The sequence below is a fragment of the Pituophis catenifer genome, unplaced genomic scaffold, assembly GCF_029215685.1.
Source record: "Pituophis catenifer annectens isolate HBS135680 unplaced genomic scaffold, rPitCat1.0.hap2 SCAF_4, whole genome shotgun sequence".
Taxonomy (NCBI): Eukaryota; Metazoa; Chordata; class Lepidosauria; order Squamata; family Colubridae; genus Pituophis; species Pituophis catenifer.
Genome location: NW_027256884.1, coordinates 128,485,149 through 128,511,315, shown reverse-complemented (window position 1 = coordinate 128,511,315; position 26,167 = coordinate 128,485,149). Strand labels below are relative to the sequence as shown.

The 26,167-nt window shown below is 45.1% G+C and overlaps 2 protein-coding genes across 2 annotated transcripts in view; one reads left to right on the top strand and one right to left on the bottom strand.

Moving 5' to 3' along the window:
- WNT11 (Wnt family member 11) overlaps positions 1 to 26,167 on the top strand; it is a 530,657-nt gene that overhangs the window by 155,904 nt on the left and 348,586 nt on the right. The gene's annotated exons all lie outside the window — the stretch shown is intronic.
- Positions 260 to 24,634, bottom strand: TSKU (tsukushi, small leucine rich proteoglycan). Its single transcript, XM_070944084.1, has 2 exons — positions 24,582 to 24,634; positions 260 to 1,463 (listed from the first exon to the last, which is right to left on the bottom strand). Exon 2 carries the CDS (start codon positions 1,451 to 1,453, stop codon positions 398 to 400), a length of 1,056 nt encoding a protein of 351 aa, XP_070800185.1. The 5' UTR covers positions 1,454 to 1,463; positions 24,582 to 24,634; the 3' UTR covers positions 260 to 397.

Here is a 26,167-nt window from a genome sequence, read left to right as displayed (position 1 = left end):
GTTAGGAAAATCAAATAAACCAGGGACCCTAACCCCTATTCTGTGCACCAGTAGCAGTCCATGGCTCGTTGGAAACCGGGCCATGCAAGCAGCGAGTGAGCGTGCAAGCACACGAAACTATTTGCACAAGTGGCAGGCACGCACATGAAACCATCCCCTTCCCCGCTTCCCCCCCCCCAATCACCGGCGGTCCAGAGCTGGAAATTTGGGGGGCGGGGGTACCCCTGAAATAAACCAGACTTGTGAGCGTTTTGTCCCATCCATTATTGTAACGCGGAGTTGAGATATACAAAAAAAAGTATAAATTAAATGTTTGTACAGAAGGCACATTCGTGGCTGTGGTTTTTTTTTTGTTTTTTTTTAAAGAAGTCTCATCGTGCAGAGGCTCGGTCCTCGATCACAACACGTACGGCGCCACGGATCCGTGGCCGCCGTGACATCGTAGGACCTCCTTCTTGCTCGGTCCAGCTTCTCGGTGGTAGTGTCCTTCCCGAACGGTCTTAAGACACCGGATGTTCTTGGCCAAGGCCACGCTCTTGATGGAAGGCAAGTATCTCAACATCGGTTTGGAGAAAGTGGCGGCCAGCCCCGTCCCCGACAGGTTGAGCTCTTGCAAAGAACTCAAGCTGTAGAACACTTTGGGGTTCAAGGATTTCATGTTGGGGTTGTTGGATAAGTCCAGCACTTGGAGAGCGGAGAGATCCTTGAAGCCAAAAGGTGAAATGTCCAAGAGATGGTCAATCCCACTCAAGGACAAGTGGGTTAACCCTATCAGGCCCAAGAAGGCGTCCTTCTGAATGATGGACACCGGGTTTCCATCCAGGTTTAAGTAACGAAGGGGGATCCCTTGGAGATCCGGAATGCTGGTTAATCGGTTCCCCGAGAAATTTAAGCTTTGAATGTTAGGAACGGGTTTATCAGAGTATCTTGACACCCGGCTTATTAAGTTGTTGGAAAGGTCAACGTTGATGGGTTTCCCTTGACCTTTGAAGGCAAAGACGTTCAAGGGGACCTCCAAGAGAAGGTTGTTGCTAAGGTCCACTTCTCCCAGAGGGGACTGAGAGAAACAGTCCTCGGGGATGGTCACCAAAGAGTTATGGCTCAGATCCAAAGACTCAAGATACCGGAGTCTCGAGAAGGTGGTAGGGACCACCTTGGAGATTTTATTGTAGCTCAAGTCAAGGCCTACGAGAGTGGTGTAACCAGGCCCGGTTAACATGGACTGGTTGATGGCTTCCAAGTGGTTAGAAGATAAATCCAAGTAGGTGGTGTCCAAGGGGATGGGAACAGGCACGAGGTGGGATCCGATCCCACTACAGTCCACTTTGGTGAGGCTGAAGCTGTCGAAGAGGCCAAAGGTCTCCACTTCGCAGTGGCATCTCGGGAAGCAAGTCCTTGAGGTGCCGAAACAGGGCAAAACTAGCAGCAGGTGAAACCAAACCAAGGACGACATCTTGGGACACCTGCAGAATGAAAACAAGAATGGAAGAAGTGGACGTGACACAGGTGGAGAAGACAGTTCCCGAAAATTCTACACAGAAGCTGGGATGCTCAGGGACCTTCCCGAACAACATCACACACCTGCATTTCCTGCGCGAGCTGCACTGGCTCCCGGTGGTCTTCCGGGTGCGCTTCAAGGTCTTGGGTTACCACCTTTAGAGCGCTCCATGGCTTAGGACCTGGTTATTTACGGGACCGCCTACTACCACCAATAGCCTCCCACCGGCCAGTACGCTCCCATAGAGAGGGGCTCCTCCGGGTGCCGTCGGCCAAACAATGTCGACTGGCGGCCCCCAAGGGGGAGAGCCTTCTCTGTGGGGGCACCTACTATCTGGAACGAGCTCCCCCCCCGGAGATACGGAGGATCCCGGATCTGCGCACCTTCCGTCGCGCGCTCAAGACGTTCCTATTTCATCAAGCTGGCCTGACCTAAACTTTTCCTCTTTTTAAATGGGAATTTTAAATTTGGTTTTCAAATTATTGGGGTTTTATAATGGTTCAGCCAAATTTATTTAATTTGTTTTATCTCTATTTTAAATTTTGTATCTATATGTTTTATTTTATGGCTGTTCACCGCCCTGAGTCCTTCGGGAGTAGGGCGGTATACAAATTTAATAAAATAAAATAAAATAAAATAAAATAAATAAATTTACCGGGAAAGATCCATTCCCAAAAGTAAACTACTAATATTTTCCCGGAAACAAATGTAATTTTTTTTTTAGTCTCTACCATCACTTTAAAACTGGCCAGCCCATTTCAAAACTGAAAAAAAGGATTGAACTCCAAGGGTGAATTTTATAAAGGAAACGGGTCCTTTCAAAACCAGAAAAAAAAAAAAAAGAAAGAAAAGTGAAGTGAGACCAGAGCACCAACTGAACTGAAGAGAAGGGAGGTGACAGTAGGAATAAATTATATACAGTAGCCTGGGGAAGAGACAAAAGATGATTAACAGCTTCTATTTTTAAACAGAAAAGAGACAAGGGTGAAAACAGAGCAAGGCAGGATAAATCAAAACCTCCGAATGGTGTTGCTTTTATAGCATTTCTCTTTAAAACCCTTAAAAACTACCTCCCCCCCCCCGTTCTCTGAAATACAGGCGGTCCTCGATTTACGTCAGCCACCGAGCCCTAAATTTAGGTTAATTCAGCGAGAAATTCGTTGTTTTGCCCCGTTTTACGACTTTTCCCGCCTTAAGAGAAGCGCTGCCGTTCTCAAATGAGTCGCACGGTCGTTAAGCGAATCTGGTTCCCCCCCCCTTGAATTTGCCTGTCGGAAGGTCGCAAAAGGGGATCGTGTGACTCCGGGAGTCTGCGACCGTCATAAAGGTGAGTCAGCGGGTCAAGCATCTGAATGTCAAATCACGTGATCCTGGGGAATGTGGAAAAAAGGTGAAAAAGTCACTTTTTCCAGTGCTGTCGTAAGTATGAACGGTCACTAAATAAACAGAATACGGACTACCTTTCTGTCTCTTTCAGTTTCCTCTCCCTTTCTCTTCTCTCCCTTCTTTTTCTTTCCTTCTCTCTCCTCTCTTTATTGCCCCCTCTCCTCTCTCCTTTCCCTCTTCTTTCTTTCTTTCTCTTTTTCCTTTTCTCTTTCATATTTCCTTCTCTCACCTTTCCCTTTCTCTCCTTTTCTTTCATTTTTTCTCTCTCCTTTCCCTCTTTCTTTCTCTTTCCCTCTCCTGTCTTTCTCTCTCCTCTCCCTTTCTTTCCCTCTTTTCTCTTCTTTCCCTCTCTTCTTCCTTTCTCTCCTCTTTCCCTCTTCTTCTTTCTCTCTCTTCTTTCTCTATCTTTCCTCTTTCCCTTTCTCTTCTTCTCTCTCTTCCCTTTCCCTCTTTTCTTCTTTATCTCTCTTCTTCTTTCTCTATTTCTTTCTTTCCTTCTTTCTCTTCTTCTCTCCTCCCTTTCCCTCTCCTTTCTTCTTTCTCTCTCCTCTTTCCCTCTCTTTTCTTCATCTCTCTTCTTCTTTCTCAATTTCTTTCCTCTTTCCCTCTTTCTCTTCTTCTCTTCCCTTTCCCTCTCTCTCTCTTCTTTCTCTCTCTCTCTCCTCTTTCTCTCTTCTTCTCATTCTCGCTTTCATTCTCTCTCTCCTCTTTCCTTCTCTCTCTCTCTCTCTCCCTCCTCCAAATTGAGAAGCAAAAACCAAACCAAACCAGCAGACTGCAAGTTTTGACTTGCAAGGGCTCGAGGAAAAAAAAAATTGTGGCTTGGGCAAAACGAAAAGAAGAACTGGCATGGATTTTCCAGGAACTTGCTAACCAAGGCACAAATTATTATTTCTTTTCATAATAATACATTAATCCGTCACGCGCTTAAGACTTTTTTATTTCATCAAGCTGGCCTGGCCTAAATCTTCTCCCCTTTTTTAAATGTAAATTTTAATTTGTTTTTAAATTATGGGGTGTTTTAAATTTGTTCAGCCAAATTGTTTAATTCATTTTTATTCTGTTTTAATTTTTTGTATTTATGTGTTTTATTCTGTGGCTCTTCACCGCCCTGAGTCCTTCGGGATTAGGGCGGTATACAAATTTGATAAAATAAAATAAATAAATACGTCACTAACATATTTCTATGGAGTCCAGTTTTAGTCACCACGATCGCAGGTGGCGAGTCACATACCGTAGCAACCGGTTTGCATCAACCGTTACGAACCGGCTGCATACCACCTCTGACCACGACACTAGAGGCGTGTTGAGGCTTTAGAAAGAGTGCAGAGAAGAGCAACGAATAGGATTAGGGGGACCCGGAGACTAAACTGCACAATGACGTTGCAGCAATTAGATATGTCTAGTTCAGTGATGGCTAACCTTTTTGCCATCGCGTGCCAGGAGCAGGGGGGGGTCACACACGCGTGTGCCCACACCCATAATTCTATGCGCCCTGCCCCTGTGAATTCCTCTGTTGTGGATTTCTGATGAAAGACAAACAGTTGTGTTGCAAAAAAACAAAAATAAATGAAGAAAAGAAGAGACGGTTGTCAGATAAGCAACGGGTCTCTTGCGTTGTGTAAGCCGAGTCTTTCCAGCCGCACAACGCTGCTTCAACGGTCGGTCGTTAAGTGTGATAAGCCATCGTTAAGTCACTTTTTCCAGCGTCGGCATAACCTTGAATGAACGGTTGTAAGTTCGAGCATCTAAACTGTACCAGTGAGCTGGATCCGGTTGTCTTAGAGCAGTGATGGCTAACCTTTTTGCCATTGCGTGCCAAAAGCTGGGGGAGTGGGGAGGGGGTCGCATGTGCGTGTGCCCACACCCATAATTTAATGCGCCCCTGCCCCCCGCACATGCGCGTGTGACCCCCCGTGCTCTCCCCGCTTTTAGCATGCGAAAGCCAGGTAGGCCGTTTTTTCGGCCTCCTCAGGCTCCAGAGCCTTCCTAGGAGCCTGGGGAGGCCAAAAATGGCCTTTCCCACCTCCCGGAGGCCCTCCAGAGACCGGAAACAGCCCGTTTCCCGACTTCTGGTGGCCCGGAAGGCCCAAAAATCAGCTGGGCGGCGGCACATATGCTCTGGAGCTGAGCTAGGGCAACACTCGTGTGCCCGCAGATATGGCTCCATGTGCCACCTGTGGCACGCGTGCCATAGGTTCGCCATCACGGTCTTAGAGAAAAAAAATAAATGTGATTTATCGCAGGGAGTGAAAAACTCAAGCCAAAGTCGGCAGCCCTCCCTCCTATTTGAACCTGCCTTGAGGCTAAATGGGGATTTGATCTCCCAGTCCAATTTTTCTTTCTCTTAAATTGCAGAACCAAAAGGTAAAACAAAACAAAACAAAAAAAATTCGACACAACGGACGGCCCCTTTGGAATTAAGGGTTGGTTACCTTCCTGGCATGGGCTGTCTGGTGGGAAATCCGGCTGGATCTGGCGGTTTGCAATTGGCTGGCTTAAAGGATCAGTGGGGGGTTTTTTGTGTGTGCAACGGCCAAGGTGGGGCCCAGGTGTGGCTTTTGTGCGGCTGGAAAGACTCGGCTTGCACAACGCAAGAGACTATTGCTTATCTGACAACCGTCTCTTTTCTTTCTTTATTTTTTTTTGCAACACAACTGTTTGTCTTTCATCAGAAATCCGCAACAGAGGGATTCACAGGGGCGCACATATCTCACATTTATTTGTTTATTTATTTCTATCCTGCATTTGTTGTTTTCACACATAATTCAAAAATGGAGAAATACACAGCAAAATACACACCTCCTTCTATTGTCTCTGCAACAACAATCCTGTAAGGTGGATTGGGTTTAAAAGAAACTGGCTGGCCTAGAGAGTCACCCGGATGGATTTTGTGTCTAAAGCGGGAAAAACGGGGACTCCTCGGATTACAACCGCCGTTGAGATCCAAGATGGCTGTTGCTAAGCGAGACAGTTGTTAGGTGGAGTTTTGCCCCATTTTACGACCTTTCTGGCTGCGGTTGTTAAGTGAATCGCCTGCGGTTGTTAAGGGAATCTGGCTTCCCCCTTGACTTCGCTCGCCGGAAGGTTGCAGAAAGCGACGACGTACTGTGGGGATATTGCCGTCATAAATATGAAACAGTTGCCAAGCGTCTGAAGTTATGTCATCACGGGGATTCTTCTATGGTTATAAGTGTGAAAACTAGTCATAAGTCACTTTTTTTCAGTGCCGTTGTAACTTTGAAGGTCATTAAATGAACTGTTGTAAGTTAAGGATTACCTTTATATGTTTTTTTTTTTTTTTTTTTTTTTTTATAGCACTGGAGACTGGCAGGGAAGGCTTCCGGCATTGAGCAGAATTAGGAAATTCTGTTTCTTGAGGGATTTATCACCTGTCTAACGGGCAACCAACTAACCCAACCAATCCGGTTGTTGTGTCATCAGACTTAAACCGACTGTTTTGTTTCTCCCTTTGGGAAGTTGCTGGCAGGAAGCGTTTTGTAATCCCTTCAAAACTTTCTGCCAAAGTTAGATTCAAGACAGGCTTGGAGTAGGAGACGCAGCCACACCCCCGCTGTGGAGGCAGACACAAAAATACCGGAAACAAAAAAGATTTAAACATTCCTCTTTCCTTTCCCACCAAGTGGATCTCTTCCAGCGTGGAATGTGTGAACCGTCCCAGAGATTAAAATCAGTTATTTTTTTCAAGCTTGGTTCATGGACGGCACTGAAGATTCAGAACGAAGAAAATAGTTTTAAGTTTTAATAGTTTTGTTTTAAGTCTATGCTTAAAAAAGCCGTATTTCTCAGCTTGGACGGCTTTAAGCTGTGTGGACTTCAACTCCCAGAATTCCCCACCTATGGGGAATTCTGGGAGCTGAACTCCACACAGCTTAAAATTGCCCAGGTTGAGAAACAGTCCACTTGATACAGGTAATCCTTAATTTACTACAGTAAATTTAATGACCGTTCAAAGCAGTGGTGAAATCCAAATTTTTTTTACTACTGGTTCTGTGGGCGTGGCTTGGTGGGCATGGTGTGGCTTGGTGGGCGTGGCAGAGGAAGGACACTGCAAAATCTCCATTCCCACCCCACTCTGGGGCCAGCCAGAGGTGGTATTTGCCGGTTCTCTGAACTGCTCAAAATTTCTGCTACCGGTTCTCCGAACTGCTCAAAATTTCCGCTACCGGTTCGCCAGAACCTGCTGGATTTCAACCCTGGTTCAAAGTTACGACGACAGTGAAAACTGTGATTTACCGCCGTTATTCACACTTATGACCTTTGCAGCATCCCCAATGGTCATGGGATCAAAATTCAGATGCTTGGCAAAACGGTTCGTACTTATGACCGTTGCTGTGCCCCAAGGGTCACGTCGTGATCCTCTTTTGTGACCTTCTCACAAGCAAAGTCAAGGGGGAGGCCGGATTCACTTAACAACCGGGTTACTCGCTTAACAATTGCAGTGATTCACTTAACAACCGTGGCAAGAAATGTCGTAAAATGGGGCAAAACTCATTGAACAAATGTCTCGCTTAAGAACAGAAATTTTGGGCTCAATTGTGGTGGTAAGTCGAAGACTATCTTAAACCCCCTTCCCCCCCTGCACACTTACTCCCAAGTTAATGTTAAGGAAACGCGTTTTCTTAATCTGGCATGATTAGGGGTGTTGCCTGTACATAATCATTCTTTAAGAAAAGTGTATTTACAAAGCTGGCTACTTTAGGTTTATCCACAGGAGAAAAACAGGACTTTTCCTAGAAGTCACATGCTTGTCTATTTTAATCAACATGATTAGATTAGATTAGATTAGATTAGATTAGATTAGATTAGATTAGATTAGATTAGATTAGATTAATTAGATTATTCCTGACAAGGCTTGAAATTTACATTCCCAAATCTGGCAGTTATATACGTAAAATCCTCGACTTACAACAGTTAATTTAGTGACCCTTCAAAGTTACAACAGCTCTGAAAAAAGTGACTTAGGAACATTTCACACTTATGGACCATTGCAGCCTCTCCATAGTCACATGATCAAAATTCTTGACGCTTGACAACTGACTCATAATTATGACGGTTGAAGTATCCCCGGGGGAGTGTCACATGATCCTTTTGCAACCTTCTGACGAGCAAACTCAACGGATTCATTTAATAACCGTGCTACTAACTGAACAACTGCAGTGAATCACTTAACGTCTGTGGCCAGAAAGGTCGTAAAACGAGGCAAAACTCAACTTCACCTGTGTCTCGCTTAACAACTGAAATGTTGGGCTCAATTGTGGTTGTAAGTCGAGGATTATCTGTATTGCTAAACAGCTGAGGTTATTACCATTATTATTTCTTTTATTCATTAAACATGAAACTCAAGTCAACTGAACATTCAAAAATGCATCACAAATACCATGGACTGGTGCTATTAGTTGATAAGGGTTGCTGCCAGCGTCCTAGATATCAACCATTAACAATTATTATTATTATTACTATTACTATTATTGTTGTTAATCTTTGGTGAGATTCACAGCCTTTGAGGCTGGTTAATAGCTCAGCAGCTCGAGTCCTAACCAAGGACCTAGGAACTATTAACGTATCGTCGGAGGATGTAAGCTGTTCCAAGTAAGGTGGTTTTTTGTAGAGTCAAAATGTTCAAGTCCGGCAAATTTAGAATTTCTAAATAGCGGGGTAGCCCTTTGGGTATTGCTCCAAGAGCTCCAATTACAATCGGGACAACACACGATTTCTTTTTCCACAGTCGCTCAACTTCAATTTGCAAGTCCCGGTACTTTGTGATTTTTTCTTGCTGCTTATCTTCAATTCGTGCATCACCAGGTATTGCAATGTCAATGAACCATACTTTTTTCTTTTCAACTATTGTTATGTCAGGTGTGTTGTGGACCAAGGGCCTGTCAGTCTGAATCCTGAAGTCCCACAAGATCTTGAGTTTCTCATTCTCTAAAACTTTCTCAACCTGATGTTCCCAGTGGTTTTTGCTGTACTCAAATCCAAACTTCTGGCACAATTTCCAGTGAATGATCTTAGCAACACGGTCATGGCGTTGTAGGTAGTCAGTTTGTGAAATTTTGCTGCACCCACTGATCAGGTGGTCGACTGTCTCCTCTTTCTCATTGCAGAGGCGGCATTTGCTGTTGGTGGTAACATGTTGAATTTTTGCCTTCATGCAGTTTGTGGCTAGGGCTTGTTCTTGAGCTGCCAAAATAAAGCTTTCTGTTTCTTTTTTCAGTACTCCTGATCTTAACCAGTTGTTGTTGTTGTTGTTGTTGTTATATACTTTATTCATTAAACATGAAACTCAGTCAACTGAACATTAAAAAATGCATCACAAATACCATCGACGTGCTAATGGTTGATACGAGTTGCTGCCAGCGTCCTAGATATCAACCATTAACAAATTATTATTATTATTATTATTATTATTATTATTATTTATTGGTTAATCTTTAGTGAGATTCACAGCCTTTGAGGCTGGTTAATAGCTCAGCAGCTCGAGTCCTAACCAAGGACCTAGGAACTGTTAAGGTATCGTCGGAGGATGTAAGCTGTTCCGAGTAAGGTGGTTTTTTGTAGTCAAAATGTTCAAGTCCGGCAAATTTAGAATTTCTAAATAGCGGGGTAGCCCTTTGGGTATTGCTCCGAGGGTTGTTGTTATTATTATTATTATTATTATTATTATTATTATTATTATTATTATTATTATTATTATTCCAATTGTAATTGCCTGCAGACTTCCTCAATTCCCAGATCCCGGTCTGGCTCGAGAAGTAAGCACAGTTAGAACTGAGATATTGAAAAAAAATTTTAAAAAATTGCTCAAATCATCCATTGAGGTCTGGCGCACACAGCCCTTTCTCTCTCTCTTTCTCTCTTTTTCAAGTTGAGAAAGTCCCGGATTATTTCACTTTTATCAAAAACTTGGCAAGGGGCTGCCTGCCAGATGCTCCCCTCTTCCTCCCTTGCCCAGAGCTGGGAGAGGATGAAAGCCAAAGAAACAAGGCATATTTGTCTTAAAAGCTCTCCTGAATTCCCTCCTCCCTGCTGGCTTTGCAACACGCTTAAGGAAGAGGAGGGGGGGGGAACCCAACGGATCATCCGAAGGAGAAAGGGGAAAAAAATAATTCGTCAAAGAACCGAGGTGGAGCTGCCTGCAAGCCTTTTAAAACTAGCCACTTGGTTGCCAAGCACTTCAGAAATGGAATTTTGCCATTTGCCAAATTTGCAAACCAAAGTTATTTTATTGCATTTATTTTACTGCGGCTATATGGGCACACTGAGAATTGCTAAGGATGAGCCTCTTAGCTCTACATCTTCTGACCAAACTATAACTAAGCTTTGCTGTCTTTTGATCCCCCTCAAATACATGCCTAATCACTAGGGGACAGGGAGTTCTAGTCCCACCATAGAAATAAAAACCAGCTGGGTGACTTTGGGTCAATCACCAGGAGACGGGGAATTCTAGTTCCGCTTTAAGTATGAAAGCTGCCTGAATGACTTTGGGCCAATTACCGGGAGAAGATGAGTTCTAGTCTTGCTTTAGGCATGAAAGCTGGATGGGTGACTTTGGATCAATTACCAGGAGACAGGGAGTTCTAGTCCCACCTTAGGTATGAAAGCCAGCTCAGCTGGGTAACTTTGGGCCAATTACCAGGAGACAGGGAGTTCTAGTCCCATTATAGAAATAAAAACCAGCTGGGTGATTCTGGGCCAACCACCAGGAGACGGGGAATTCTAGTTCCGCCTTTAGTATGAAAGCTGCCTGAATGACTTTGAGCCAATCACCAGGAGAAGAAGAGTTCTAGTCCCACCTTAGGTATGAAAGCCAGCTCAGCTGGGTGACTTTGGGCCAATCACCAGGAGACAGGGAGTTCTAGTCCCATTATAGAAATAAAAACCAGCTGGGTGATTCTGGGCCAACCACCAGGAGACGGGGAATTCCAGTTCTGCTTTAAGTATGAAAGCTGCCTGAATGACTTTGGGCCAATTACCGGGAGAAGATGAGTTCTAGTCTTGCTTTAGGCATGAAAGCTGGATGGGTGACTTTGGGTCAATCACCAGGAGACGGAGAATTCTAGTTCCGCCTTAGGTATGAAAGCCAGCTCAGCTGGGTAACTTTGGGCCAATTACCAGGAGACAGGGAGTTCTAGTCCCAGCATAGAAATAAAAACCAGCTGGGTGATTCTGGGCCAACCACCAGGAGACGGGGAATTCTAGTTCCGCTTTAAGTAAGAAAGCTGCCTGAATGACTTTGGGCCAATCACCAGGAGACTGTGAGTTTTAATCCCACTTTAGGCACGAAAGTCAGCTGGGTGACTTTGGGCCAATCACCAGGAGACTGTGAGTTCTAATCCCACTTTAGACACGAAAGTCAGCTGGGTGACTTTGGGCCAATCACCAGGAGACGGTGAGTTCTAGTCCCACCTTAGGTATGAAAGCCAGATCAGCTGGGTGACTTTGGGCCAATCACCAGGAGACAGGGAGTTCTAGTCCCACCATAGAAATAAAAACCAGCTGGGTGATTCTGGGCCAACCACCAGGAGACGGGGAATTCTAGTCCCGCTTTAAGTATGAAAGCTGCCTGAATGACTTTGGGCCAATTACCGGGAGAAGATGAGTTCTAGTCTTGCTTTAGGCATGAAATCTGTATGGGCGACTTTGGGTCAATCACCAGGAGACGGAGAATTCTAGTTCCGCCTTTAGTATGAAAGCTGCCTGAATGACTTTGGGCCATTCTCTCTCAGCCCAACCCACCTCACAGGACTGTTGTGGGGAAAATAGGAGGAAAAAGGGAGTATTAGATATGCTTGCTGCCTTGCGTTGAAGTAATAAAGACGGGATGAATGAATTAATCGATTGAAAATTTAGCACCAACTGCCAGCGTTTATAAGCCAAAAACATTTGGAGAACTTCGCCACTATTTTTCCCCCTACAATGTCCTTAGTCACTACTCACAAGCCTTTGGAAAATCACCGGGGAAGATTTGACCTTCTCTATTTTTTGGGGGGAAGGATACCGTATCCTCGTTTGACCGATACCCTAAATACAGTCGTACTGGGTGCTAACCTATCATTAAAGGATAACTGGTGTTGTTTTAAGCCATGGTGGGTTTGCACAGCGTGGTTTCGGGCTTAGCAAGCGGTTTTGATGTCACCGTTAAGCCAATCTTCGTTTCGGGAAACGTACGAGGCATTTCCAGCAAAACTCGACCTCCTTACATTTATTGTGGTGGTGTCGACTTGAAAAGTTTACAAGTTGCAATTGCACAATTTGCAACTATTTGTTCGGTGGCCGTTCGCTGTTACATCACTGCAAAGCGTGACTTTGGGCTCTTTTTCATACTTTACGGCCATTGCAGTGTCCCCATGGTCACATGATTCAAAATTCAGATGCTTGGCCATTGACTCGTATTTATGACGGTTGCAGCAATCCCCTTCTGCGACAAGCGAAGTCCATGGGGACGCCAGGTTCCCATAACAACTGCATTACCACCTTAACAACTGCAGTGATTCGTTTAAACCACTGCGGCGAGAGGTCGTAAAAACGGGGCAAGACTCGCTTAACGACTGTCTTGCTTAGCAACAGAAGTGTTTGGCTCAATTGTGGTTGTGAGTCAAGAATTACCTGTAATCCGGGCTGCTTGGCTCACCTGGTGTGTTTATGGGCCAGGATGTCACAGGAACCCAGGAAATTACCTCAGTTGAGTTAAACCTGGTTAGATTAAGCCCAGGTAAGCCGTGTTGGGCACTCTTAGCTGCAGCATAACCACAGTAAAATAATCATCTTCTTTTAATGACCCCATAATCCCTTGCAGGGGTGGAGTCTGGGTAACTGAATGGAGCTGAGTGTTTCCTGGCCAGATGCCCTTCCTGTCACCAGTGCGGAGTTTTTTTCCCAGCAGATATATTTTCAGAATATATCTATAGCGATATAAGCAGTAGTTTAGTTTGGCACAATTTCTGCTCAGAGGTTATTCCATGTGTCTTTCTTGGTTCTTAGAGGCCTGACATCAAGGGAATTCTGGGAGTTGACGTCCACACATCTTAAAAGTTTCCAAATTTGAAAAACATCAGTTTAGGGGTACAAGTACTTTAGGCTGCACTGACACCATACTGGTAACTAGCTGACCAAAAGAACACCTGCATAAGTAGTAGTCCTCAACTTACAACTATTTGTTTAGTGATAAAATAATAAATAAAATAAAATAATATAAATATAAAATAAAATAAAATAATAAAATATAAATTAAATCAAATTAAAATAAATAAATAAAAATGAAATAAATAAAATAAAAAATAAATTAATAAATAAAATAAAAATAATATAAATAAAAAATAATAAAATAAAATAAAAAATAATAAAATAAAATAAAAAATAATAAATAAAATAAATAAAAAATAAAATAAAATAGTAAAATAAATAATATAAATATAAAATAAAATAATAAAATAAAAAATAAAATAAAAAATAATAAAATAAAATAAAATAATAAAATAAAATATATAAAATAAAATAAAATAAAATAAAATAAAATAAAATAAAATAAAATAATAAAATAAAATAATAAAATAAAATAAAATAAAATAAAATAAAATAAAATATGAATCAGTTGCCAAGCGTCTGAATTTTAGTGGAATGCTGCAAAGGCCATATATGTAAGAAACGATCAGAAGTTCACTTTTTTCAGTGATGTCGTAATTTCAAATGGTCACTAAGCAAACTGTTGTAAATCAAGGACTACCTGCGTAGAATCTGCAAATCTGCTTTTTCCCCCCCTGCCTGCTCCAATAAAGCGCTTAATTTAGTCCGAGAGGGTTCCTGCTATTTTGGTCTAGGAGACGCATGTCGGCTGAAAGCATTACTCACTTCCAGAGTCTGGAACCCGTGTTTATCAGGACGTGACTAATCAGTGTTCTATGTTACGGATTCCACTTTTCAAGCAGTTTTGTGGGTTTTTTTAATTGCAGTATTTTTTTGTAAGACACACTTTTTTGTCTCCCAAAAGGGGGTGAAAATGTCTGTGCGTCTTATAGACCGAATACTGCCAAAGCCCCGCCTACCCACTGGCCATTTTTTGGGCTCTGCATGCCCCGTTTTCAAGGCTTTTTTCAGCCTGTTTTTTCTTAAAAAATCGGGCTGAAATTAGCCGAAAAAAATCGGGCCGAAAAACCTCAAAAATGGGCTGAAAAAGCCTTGAAAACGGGCCGAAAAAAGCCTTGAAAACAGCTCCCAAAATGCCTCGAAAACGGGCCGAAAAAAAGCCTCGAAAATGGACCAAAAAAAAAAAAGCCTTGAAAACAGCCCCCCCAAAGCCTTGAAAACGGGTGGAAAAAAGCCTTGAAAACGGGCCAAAAAAAAGCCTCGAAAACAGCCCCCCAAAAGCCTTGAAAACAGGCCAAAAAAAGCCTTGAAAACAGCCCCCCCAAAAGCCTTGAAAACGGGCCGAAAAAAGCCCCCCAAAAGCCTCAAAAATGGGCCAAAAAAAGACTGGAAAAGGACTGAAAAAGGGCCCGAAAAAAGGGAGGACAAAAACTTTTTTGTTGTTGTTTTCCTCTTCTAAATTTAGGAGCATCTTATCGTCTGAAAAACATGGTACACTGATTGTGACTTTATTAAGCGAAGATTTTAAGCCTGAAAAATAAGTTTTTACACTTCGTACTTTTGCTTGACATCTCCAATTCAAGTTTTGGGAAGGCCCCCCATGTCTGGTTTGCATGCTTCTGCATTTCAGTGCAATTCAGGTCGTCCTTGACTTACAACGGTTCGCTTAGTGACCGTTCAAATTTAAAACGGCACTGAAAAAAGTGAGTTAGGGCCGTTTTTCACACATACGACCATTGCAGCATCACCTCCCCCGACGGTTACGTGATGATCCCCTTTTGCGACCTTCGGATGAGCAAAGTCAACAGGGAATCCAGATTCACTTAACAACCGTGTGACTAATTTACACAAATGCAATGTTTCGCTTAACAACGGTGGCAAGAAAAGTCGTAAAATGAAAGAAACTCGCCTGACAAATGTTTCGCTCAACGACATAAATTTTGGGCTCAGTTATGATCGTAACTCGAGGACTACCTATATTCGTTCAGATTTCACAACTGTGCTTTGTCAGATCAGTCCCTTTCAAAGTTAAGGTTCTGCTTACAAGTAGTCCTCGACTTACGACTACAGTACAGATCAGAATTTCTGCTGTTAAGCAAAGTGGTTGTTAAGTGAGTCACCTCCACTTTCAGGACCTTTTGTTGCCACAACGGTTAAGCCAATCCCTGCGCACTCACTTAACAACTGTCTCGCTGAGCAAGGGAATTTTTGGGCTCACTTGTGGTTATAGGTTGAGGACTACCTGTATTGTAGAGGTATTGATATTTAGTTTCAACATTGTGACAGTTTCCCAGTCTATCTTGCAATCCCTCACTTCCTCTCCCACCCGGCAGCAATCTCTTACATACCTTATCAAAGGGGAAAGAGAACGGGAGGGAGAAGGACAAGGCAAAAGAGAAGGGAAAGAGAAGGAGAAGGAGAAGGGAAGGGGAAAGGAAGGGAAGGGAAGGAGGACGGAGAAGGAGGTGAGAGAAGGAGACGGAGAAGGGAAAGGGAAGGAGGAGGAGAGGAAGAGGAAGAAAAGGAAGGAGAAGGGAAAAGGAAGGGAAGGAGAGAAGGAGAAATAAGGAGAAGGAGGAGGGGAAAGGGAGGAGGAAGAAAAGGAGAAGGAGAAAGAGAAGAGGAGAAAGGGAGGGGAAGGGGAATGAAGGGAAAGAAGTAGAGAGAAGGAGACGGAGCAGGGAAGGGGAAGAGGAGGAGGAGGAAGAAAAGGAGAAAGAGAAGGGAAGGAGAAGGGGCAAGGAAAGGAAGGAGAAAGAGGAGAGGTAAAGAGGAGGAGAAGGAGAGAGGAGGAGGGGAAGGGGAACCAGAGGAGGAAGAAAAGCAGAAGGAGAAAGGGAAGAGAAGGGGAAAGGAGAAGGAGAGAGGAGGAGAAGAAAAGAGAAGGAGATGGAGAAGAAGAGAAGGGGAAGAGGAAGGGAAGGAGAAGGAGGAAAAGGAAAAGGAGGAGAGATTTACAAGGTTCTCTGCCAGATTCCCGAAAGGAAACCCATTGGGGAAGCCAGCAGGAAGTCGAAGGTCCAGCTCCCACTGCATTTTGGCCGCCCTCGATCATTCCATTTCTCTGTTTAGATAAGGAAATCTCTCGGGAATGATGAACCCACCCACCCCCTCACCCCCAAATCGGGCAAAGGTTGTCTACTAGTAAACAAAATTAAGGTGGGGCTGGCTTTGTGTTTCTATCTCAATTTTACACGTCATCCAGAAACATCACTGTGTAACCCTCGTGGAGAACTCCAGTTGCCAAGCAGGAGAAAAAATAAAAATAATAACAAATAATAACAAAACTCACGGGATGGCTGTTAGTCTCGGTTGTGGAAAACTCCCCCGTAACACAACCCCGGCTGAAAGGAACAAGAACCCACAACACTTACTTGCCGAGTCGGTACACACCCTTCTCTGCAAGACTTACACATGCTTGCTAAATAAAACTCCACGGTTTACCGTCGCGATGACAAAAAACTGCGTCACTCTTGCCAGCGCCTCACCCCCGTTGTAGGTAGAGGCAGTCCTCGACTTACGACAATTGAGCCCCAAATTTCCACAAGCTAAGCGAGACAAGCTGTCCAAAGCGAGTTTGGCCCCGTTTTGCGACCTTTCTTGTCGCAGTTCTTAACTGAATCACTGCAGCCGTTCCAGTTAGTCACACGGTTGTTAAGCGAGTCGGGCTTCCTGACGTTGACTTCGCTGGTCAGAGGGTCGCAAAAGGGGATGATGTGACCCCCCCCGGGGCACTGCAACAGTCGTTAAGTACATGTCAGTTGCCAAGCTTTCGAATTTTGATCACGTGACCACGGGGATGCTGCAACGGTCGTTAAGTGTGAAAATAAGCGGGCATAAGTCACTTTTTCCGGTGCCGTTGTAACTTCGAAGGTACACTAAATGAACGGTTGCAAGTTGGGAACTTACCTGTATGTGCAATGTGGCAATTTACACACAAAAGGGACCGAGCTCCAAGCCCAACACTGCTTTTGTCAATCCCCCCCCCCCCCGTTTATCCTAACAGAGAGAACAATTAGCCAGTGGAACTCCTTGCCTCCAGAAGAGGTGAATGCTCCATCACTGGAGTTTTTTAAGAAGAGATTGGACAACAATTTGTCTGGGATGGTATAGAGCAGGGGAAGGGCGCAGGGGGGGGGGTCGCATGAATTATGGGGCCCATAATTCAATGCGCCCCACCCCCCATGCATGTATGCGCAATCCGCTCAGTGCGACCCCCACTTTTGGCACACAATGGCACGGTGAGCCCGGTAGGCCCGTTTTTCGCCCTCCCCAGGCTCCAGAGGCTTTATTGGCGCCTGGGGAGGGCAAAAACAGCCTTCCCCACCCCCCACCCCCGGAGGCCCTCCAGAGACCAGAAATGGCCCATTTCCCAACCTCTGGTGGACCTGGAAGGACTGAAAATCAGCTGGCTGGCACGTGCATGTATTCTGGAGCTGAGCTAGGGCAACGCTTGCGTGCCCACAGATATGGCTCCGTGTGCCATATCATGTGTCATGCGTGCCATAGGTTCGCCATCACGGGTATAGGGTCTCCTGCTTCGGCAAGGGGTTGGACTAGAAGACCTCCAAGGTCCCTTCCAGCCTGCTTCGATTGATTGAATCACTTTGTGCACCCAACGCCGGGCTCCCGTCGCTAAATGAGTGGTTATGAGTTGAGGAGCCTTTGTATAGAGCCAGGATGGCAAACCTATGGCACGTGTGCCACAGGTGGCACGTGGCGCCATATCTGTGGGCATGTGAGCATTGCCCTAGCTCAGCTCCAGTGTGCATGCGCGCACCGGCCAGCTGATTTTCGGGACTTCCGGGCCCACTGGAAGTCGGGAAATGGGCGGTTTCCGGCCTCCGGGTGGGGTGGGGAAGGCTGTTTTTGCCCTCCCCAGGCTCCAAGAAAGGCTCTGGAGCCTGGAGGATGTGGGCATCCTCCCTGCACTCCCCCGCTTTTGGCACGCGACGGCAAAGAGGTTAGCCACCACTGGTATATAGAGAGTGCAAGTCGAAAACCTTTCGAGAGGACCCCAGGAAGCCCTTCTCAAGCTATCAAACCAGGATTCCCAACTTCAAATGCCCCAAAGCCCCAACGTTTAAGGGCAAAATTCAACAAACCATCTTGTGCATTGATGACGTTACCTAGTTGGGTCATGAAACGTCTGCAACGAAACAACCAAGCTCAGAGAGCACCAAGGACCCCCACAGTTCTCTTCCTCTACTCTCCACCCCAACTCCCTTCTAGCACTGATGATGTTACCTAGTTAGGTAATAAAATGTTTGCAAGAAAACAAAAACGCCCAGAAAGCACCAAGAACCCCATAGTCCTTTTCCTCCTCTTCCTCCTCTACAAACCCAACCTCCTTCTAGCACTGATGACGTTGTCTAGTTGGGTCATGAAATGTCTGCAATAAAACAGCCAAGCTCAGAGAGCACCAAGGACTCCCAGTTCTCCTCCTCCTCCTCCTCACAAACCCCACTCCCTTCTAACACTGAGGATGTTACCTAGATGGGTCATGAAACGTTTGCAAGAAAACAACCAAGCTCAGAGAGCATCAACGACCCTACAATTCTCCTCCTCCTCCTCCTCCTCCTCCTCCTCCTCACAAACCCCACTCTCTTCCAACACTGATGATGTTAGCTAGTTAGGCAATGAAACGTTGGCAAGAAAACCACCAAGCTCAGAGAGCACCGAGGGCCCCACAATTCAACCCTGAGCTACAAATATTGACTTCTAAGGAGCCTTGGTGGTGCAGTGGACTAAATTAATGTTAAAGTAGTATTTAGCTGCCAGCTGCCTGCAATTACTACGAGTTCAATTCTCACCAGGCTCAAGGTTGACTCAGCCTTCCATCCTTCCGAGGTAGGTAAAATGAGGACCTGGATTGTGGGTGCAATAAGCTGACTTTGTATAAAAAAGAACACCGCTTTGGGGGGGGGGGGCGGCAAAGCCCTACTAAGCAGGTATATACAAAAGTATGAAGGCTATTGCTTAACGCATTGTAAACCAGCCTGAGTCTCCGGAGAAGGGCGGCATATAAATCAAACTAATAATAATACCGAAAGGACTACCCCGCTATTTAGTAATTCTAAATTTGCCAGACTTGAACATTTTGACGCTACAAAAAACCACCTTACTCGGAACAGCTTACATCCTCCGACGATACCTTAACAGTTCCTAGGTCCTTGGTTAGGACTCGAGCTGCTGAGCTATTAACCAGCCTCAAAGGCTGTGAATCTCACTAAAGATTAACCAATAATAATAATAATAATAATAATAATAATAATAATAATAATAATAATAGGATACCTTAACAGTTACTAGGTCCTTGGTTAGGACTCGAGCTGCTGAGCTATTAACCAGCCTCAAAGGCTGTGAATCTCACTAAAGATTAACCAATAATAATAATAATATTTAAACCATGTTTGGGGTTTTTTTAAATGTCGCATAAAACCAGTTTCAACAAACCCCACATTTTCACAGGCCAACAACCCTTGACTCCAGATTTCTACAAGACAAGGAAATCCGGCTCCCGGCCGAGGCCTTAAGAGAAAATTCACATTTTAACCCTCTTGCCAATATTTTCCTGGGAACTGGGGAGTTTCCCCAGCTTCGTTTACTGGATTATTTTGAACTTCATCATCGCTCATTATGGGGAAAGTATGACCGTTTCCAGAAGACTCCTCCTCAAAAGTTACACACACCTTACACCTTTGGGGAAGGGAGAGGATTAGGAAGAGGAGGAAGAAGGAAACTGCGAAGCCAGCGAAGGGATTACAAAGGGATTATATAAAAAGAGAATACGCAGAGTCACTCATGCCCTCGTCACCTCCCGCCTGGACTATTGTAACGCTCTCTACATGGGGTTCCCCTTGAGGAGCACCCGGAGGCTCCAACTGGCACAGAGTGCGGCCGCGCGGGTGGTTATGGGAGCGACATGGCGCTCCCATGTAACACCCCTCCTGCGCGAGCTGCACTGGCTCCCGGTGGTCTTCCGGGTGCGCTTCAAGGTTTTGGTTACCACCTTTAGAGCGCTCCATGGCTCAGGACCTGGGTATTTGCGGGACCGCCTACTACCACCAATAGCCTCCCACCGGCCGGTACGATCTCACAGAGAGGGGCTCCTCCGGGTGCCGTCGGCCAAACAATGTCGACTGGTGGCCCCCCAGTGGGAGGGCCTTCTCTGTGGGGGCACCTACTATCTGGAACGAGCTCCCCCCGGATACGGAGGATCCCGGATCTACGCACCTTCCGCCACGCTCTCAAGACGTTCTTATTTCACCAGGCGGGCCCGGCCTAACTTTCTCCCTCTTTTTAAACCATTTTAATAATTTTAATATTTTTTAATATTTTTAATCCTCAAAGTTTAAATTTGTTTTAAATTGATTGGGGTTTTAATCTGTCTGGGCCAAACTATTTAATTCGATTTTAATTCTGCTTTTTAAATTTTGTATATATGTATTTTATTGTTGGCTGTTCACCGCCCTGAGTCCTTCGGGAGTAGGGCGGTATAGAAATCAAATAAAAGTAAAGTAAAAAGTAAAGTAAAGCTTCCGACTGGATTTATTTACAGCCCTGGCAAGTAACTCGACTTACAGCACTTCATTTAGTGACCATTCGGCACTGGAAAAAAAGTGACTTATGACCGCTGTGCACTTATGACCAGTGCAGCATCCCCATGGCCATTTTTCACACTTACAACCGTTGTGGAGCATCCCCAATCGTTGCCATGATCAAAATTCGGACGCTTGGCCACTGACTCATATTTATGACGGTTGCATGATTTCCTTTTGCGACCTTCTGACAAGCAAAGCCAGATTCGTTTTAACGACCGTGTTAGTGACTTAACTACAAGGGTTCAAATAACAACCTCGGCAAGGAAGGAGACAAAGCAAGGCAGAACTCACCTAACCATTATCTTGCTTTGCAACGGAAATGTTGGGCTCGGTTGTGGTCGTAAAGGTGAGGACCAGGTGTATTTGCAAAGGTTTCTGGTTAAGTCCTTCGGCAATCCCTGCTGAAATTTTAAGGAAGTCTTCCCAACGCGGTTTGACTGGTCTAGCCAAATGCTTCTAATGAGAGAGAAAGGAAGGACGGGACGATTTTAAGGCAGGGAATTTCTACCTCTGAGGAACAAAACCCTGCATGCAGAAATTCAGCTGCTCAAGATGTAACTTCTCTCATCTCTTGCTGTGCTAATTATTACTTGCAAGGAACAGTGGTGAGCCGAATCTGAATTCTTCTGACACCATCCATACCTTCCTTCCTTCCTCTTTTCTTTTTTCTCTCTCTCTTTCTTTCTCTGTCTCTCTTTCTTTTTCTTTCTTCCTCTTTTTCTTTCTCTTTCTTTTTTTCTTTCTCTGTCTTGCTTCCTTTCTTTTTCTTTCTCTTTCTGTCTCGGTTTCTCTTTCTTTTTTCTTTCTTTCTGTCTTGCTTTCCCTTTCTTTCTCTGTCTCTCCTTCCCTCTTCCTTTCTTTCATTCTTTTTCTCTTCCTTCCTTTTTCTTCCTCCCTTCCTTTTTTCTTTCTTTCTTTCCTTCTCTCATTCTTTCTTCTTCTCCCCTTCCTTCCTTTCTTCTTCTCCTCTTCCTTCCTTCCTTCCTTTCTTTCTTTTCTTCTTTTCTTTTCTTTCTCTTTCTTCTTCTTCTCTCCTTCCTTCCTGTCATTCTTTCTTTCTTTCTTTTTCTCCCCTACATTTCTTTCTTTCTTTTTTCTCTTTCTTCTTCTTCTCTCCTTCCTATCTTTCTTTCTCTCTCTCTCCTTCTCCCCTTCGATCCTTCCTTCCTTGTCTTTCTCTCTTTCTTCTTTTTCTCCCCTTCCTTCCTTCCTTCCTTCCTTCCTGTCTCTTTCTTTCTTTCTCTTTCTTCTTCTTCTCCTCCCCTTCCTTCCTTTCTTCCTCTCACTCTCTCTCTCCTTCTTCTCTCCTTCCTTCCTTCCTCTTTCTTCTTCTCCCCTTCCTTCCTTCCTTCCTTTCTCTCTCTTTGTCCCCCCCCCTCTCTTTTTCTACAATTTATTGCCTGCTCATTTTACCATAGGGTAACTCTGGGCGGCTTACAGTTAAAAACACCAAAAGTTAAAACATCAAACATTAAAACCAGAGACACACTGGGGGGGGGGGGGGGGCGCGGCTGGGGTGGAGTGATGGTGGTGGGGAAGGGGGGGATCTGTTGTTACGCAATCAATCACCTCCATGGCTCTTTTCCTCCAACCGGAGCCCCAAAGCCAATTGACAGAGCCAGGTTTTTAGTCCTCTATGAAAAGGTAGGAGGTTCGGGGCCAACTTCACATCACGGGGTTGAGACGTTCCAGAGGGCAGGAGCCACCGCAGAGAAGGCCCTGCTCCCTGGACCCCGCCAGCAGGAATAATCGGCCTGATGGGACCCATAGCACGCCTCCTCTGACGGCACAGGTGGTAGGGGCAATCCCAGTGGGGTGAGATGGTCCTTCAAGTAACCTGGACCATGCCAGGAAGGGCTCTTTAAAGCAGAGGTCTCCAACGTCGGCCGCTTTAAGACTTGTGGACTTCAACTCCCAGAATTCCTCAGCCGGCAAAGTCGCCAACCTTGGCCACTTTAAGACTTTGCTGGCTGAGGAATTCTGGGAGTTGAAGTCCACAAGTCTTAAAGTGGCCGACCCCTGCTTTAAAGCACAAATATCTTAAATTATAAACAGAAGCAAACTGGTAACCAATGCAGCTCACAGAGCCGTGGGGTCATCACAGGGGCCGTTTTTGGAGCCCGCAAAACTCCCCGCACTGCCACACTCACTCTGCGCCAGCTATACCTTCCGAATGGTCTTCAAGGGTAGCCCCAGGTAGAGCTCACGACAGCAGTCCAGTCACTTCGGGATTGAATGATTGAACACCAGGAACTCTTATCCGACCGCCAAGGCAGGGTGGGATTTGATTTAAATCGAGTTGATTTAAATCACAATTTAAATCATGATTTAAATCACTAGTAAAAAGGCTTGATTTAAATCAACTCGATTTAAATCATAGTTTTTAAAGAGCAACCGTCATCTCTGCTCCTCCTTTGACCCACTGTTGACTCACCGACAGTCCCAGCGTTGCAGAATATACAGCCTCATCCTACATAACTAAGCTCCATTTCATGCTGAATAAACTCAATTATTTATGTATCTTAAATAGAAAACTATCTTACGATAGATTTTTACCCCAAAAGTTTTTTATTAAAATAAATTCGATAAAAATCAAAAAAATCCGATTTAAATAAAAAAAATCCAATTTAAATAAAAAAAAATCTGATTTTTTTGATTTTTTAAAAAAATTCATTGATTTTTATCCACCTTGTGCCGAGGACATCTGAGACAACGCCGAAGTTTATTTCTCACAGAGCCCACTGCCCAAAGTTTTGCCCCAACCTCACCCCGGATGCAACCGCGACGCATGCAAGCAGCACCCCTGTGTAAGTACATATTTAGGAATTACATTCCACCTCTTCTTCGAGAAATCAGGGCAAGGTAGATACCACACTACCTCCAGCAACTCGGCTGCCAAAACAACAACTTTGCAAGGGAGATCCAGCCAAGAGGAACAAACTGGATCCAGCCAACCAAGCGAACTGATTGGTTCCAGTTCCGAGTCACAATTTACTCCCTCAAATTCTGCATCTTTTTACTTTACTTTACTTTACTTTGGATTTATATACCGCCCTACTCCCGAAGGACTCAGGGCGGTGAACAGCCAAAAGATAAAACACACATAATACAAAATTTAAAAAACAATGTAAAAACACATTAAATAATTTGGCCCAAACAAATTAAAACACCCCTATTGTTTTAAAACAAATTTAAAATTAACAATCTTAGCATTAGCAAACGAAAAAAAAACAGCAGCCAAACATCCCTTCCTATTAGCGTTTGAGTTACAGGAGGTCCTCCACATGCGACCACAATCGAGCCCCAAATTTCTGTTGCTAAGGCCGTTGTTTTTGACGTTTGCCTCATTTTACGACCATGCCACGGTTGTTAAGCGAATCGCCGCGGTTCTTAAATTAGTGACACGGTTGTTAAGTGAATCTGGCTTCCCCCCCTTGACTTGGCTTGTCAGAAGGTCGCAAAAGCGGATCAGGGCACTGCGACCGTCGTAAATATGAGTCGGGGTTGCCGAGCGTCTGAATTTTGATCACATCGGAATGCTGCAATGGGCGTTAAGTGTGAAAAGCGGTCGTAAGTCCCTTTTTTTTCCAGGGCCGTTCTAGCTTCGGTCACAAAAATGAACGGTCGTAAGCCGAGGACTCACCTGTACTTCAAATTTTAAAGAATTCCATTACTTTAAAGCCTCAGGATCACGTGACCCCCGGGACGCTGTGACCGTCGTTAAGTATGAGCCAAGCGTCCATATTTTGATCACATGGGGATACTGCAACATCACACGTGTGAAAACGGGCCTTAACACACTTTTTTCAGTACCGTTGCTGCTTTGAACGGTCACTAAACGAGATGTTGTAAGTCGAGGACTGGCCGTACTCTGGGCCAAAAAATCCAGCCAGCAAGATGAGCAACATATTAATTTAATAAACAAAATCCTTCCATCACTCTGCACCTCACCCAAACAACCCTTTAGTTGCTTGTAAATACCTTACTCCAGATCTCTGCAAAGTTTCGTTCGCTGGTGGTGAGCCTGATGGGTATTGTAGTCCAACCCAGGCACGGGACCCCCCACTTTGCATTAGAGTCTCCTTAAAAGAAGAGTAGACAGTCACTTATTTGAAATAGTACAGGTTCTCCTGCTTGGGAGTAGGGGGCTGGACTAGAAGACCTCCAAGGTCCCTTCCCGCTTATTCATTCTATTCTAAAATCACCCTTGTTTTGTTTCAGTTCAGAAGGCAACAGGCCTCTTCATCCGGAAGTCTTCCGACCTGCCCCACAGCTCCTTTGCCCTCTTTTATTAAGGTTGCAACCCCCCAACCCCTTTTTCAAACAAGCTAACATGGTTAACTCTTCCAATGAGGCTGAGCAAAGTGCAGCAAAGTGATTCAATCAACCAACCAATCAAAATAGACCTGGAAGGGACCTTGGAGGTTTTCTAGTCCAACCCCCCTGCTCAAGCAGGAAACCCTCTACCACGTCAGACAAATGGTTGTCCAATCTCTTCTTAAAAATCCTCCAGTGATGGAGCACCCACAATTTCTGGTGGCAAGGAGTTCCACTGGTTCTAAGTGTTAGGAAGTTTCTCCTTAGTTCTAGGTTGCTTCTCTCCTTGATTAGTTTCCATCCGTTGCTTCTTGTCCTGCCTTCAGGTGCTTTGGAGAATATTTTGACCCCTTCTACTTTGGGGCAGCCCCTCAAATACTGGAAGATGCTATCATGCCCCCACCCCAAATCTTTCTTTTCTCTAGACTCGCATGGAAACTCCTTCCATAGGTCCCATTCAGCCACAGAGGTCCGGTGCAGGCGGCTCCAAAGTTGCAGAAAGTCAAAGGGGCAGAAAAGAGGGGGATTCACCCCTGGCGCCCCCAAAGCACCCCCATTTCAAATGTTGATTGTCAACATCACAAGGAGATTGGTCGGGGGAGCCCCCTCTATGCCCCACGCCGAATTCAAGGCAGCTCCTCTATGCGCCACGCAAAACTCAGAACATCAGTCCTGGATGCTCTGTGCAACACTCAGCGCAACCCCAGCGCAACCCAACCCCAGGATGCCCCATGTAAAAGTCAGCGCAATTTGTCCCTTTGATGTGCAAAAGTCAAGGCAAGCCTCCCATCGATGCCCCGTATAAAACTGAGTGCAACACCCACTCCAGGATGCCCCGTGCAAAAAGTCAACGCAACCTTCCCCCTCGATGCCCAGTGCAAAACTCAGTAGAACCACCCCTCTGGATGCCCCGTGCAAAACTCAGCGCAACTTCCCCCCTCGATGTGCAAAAGTCAGCGCAACACTCCCCTCCCATGCAATACCGTGCAAAAAAATCAGCGCAACCCCAACCCAGGATGTCCCATGCAAAAGTCAGCGCAACCTCCCTCCCCTCTCGACGTGCAAAAGTCAGCGCAACCCCCCTCCCTCAATGCCACACCGTGCAAACGTCGGTGTAACCTCCCCCCCTCGAGGTGAAAAACTCAGCGCAACCCCCTCCCCACCCCGAATGCCGCGTGTAAAACTCAGCCGAACAACCCCTCTGGATGCCCCGTGCAAAAGTCAGCGCAACCCCCCCATCGATGCCCCGCGCAAA

Coding starts and splice junctions, on each gene's coding strand:
- TSKU (XM_070944084.1), bottom strand. CDS start 1,453: ATGTCGTCCTTGGTTTGGTTTCACCTGCTGCTAGTTTTGCCCTGTTTC.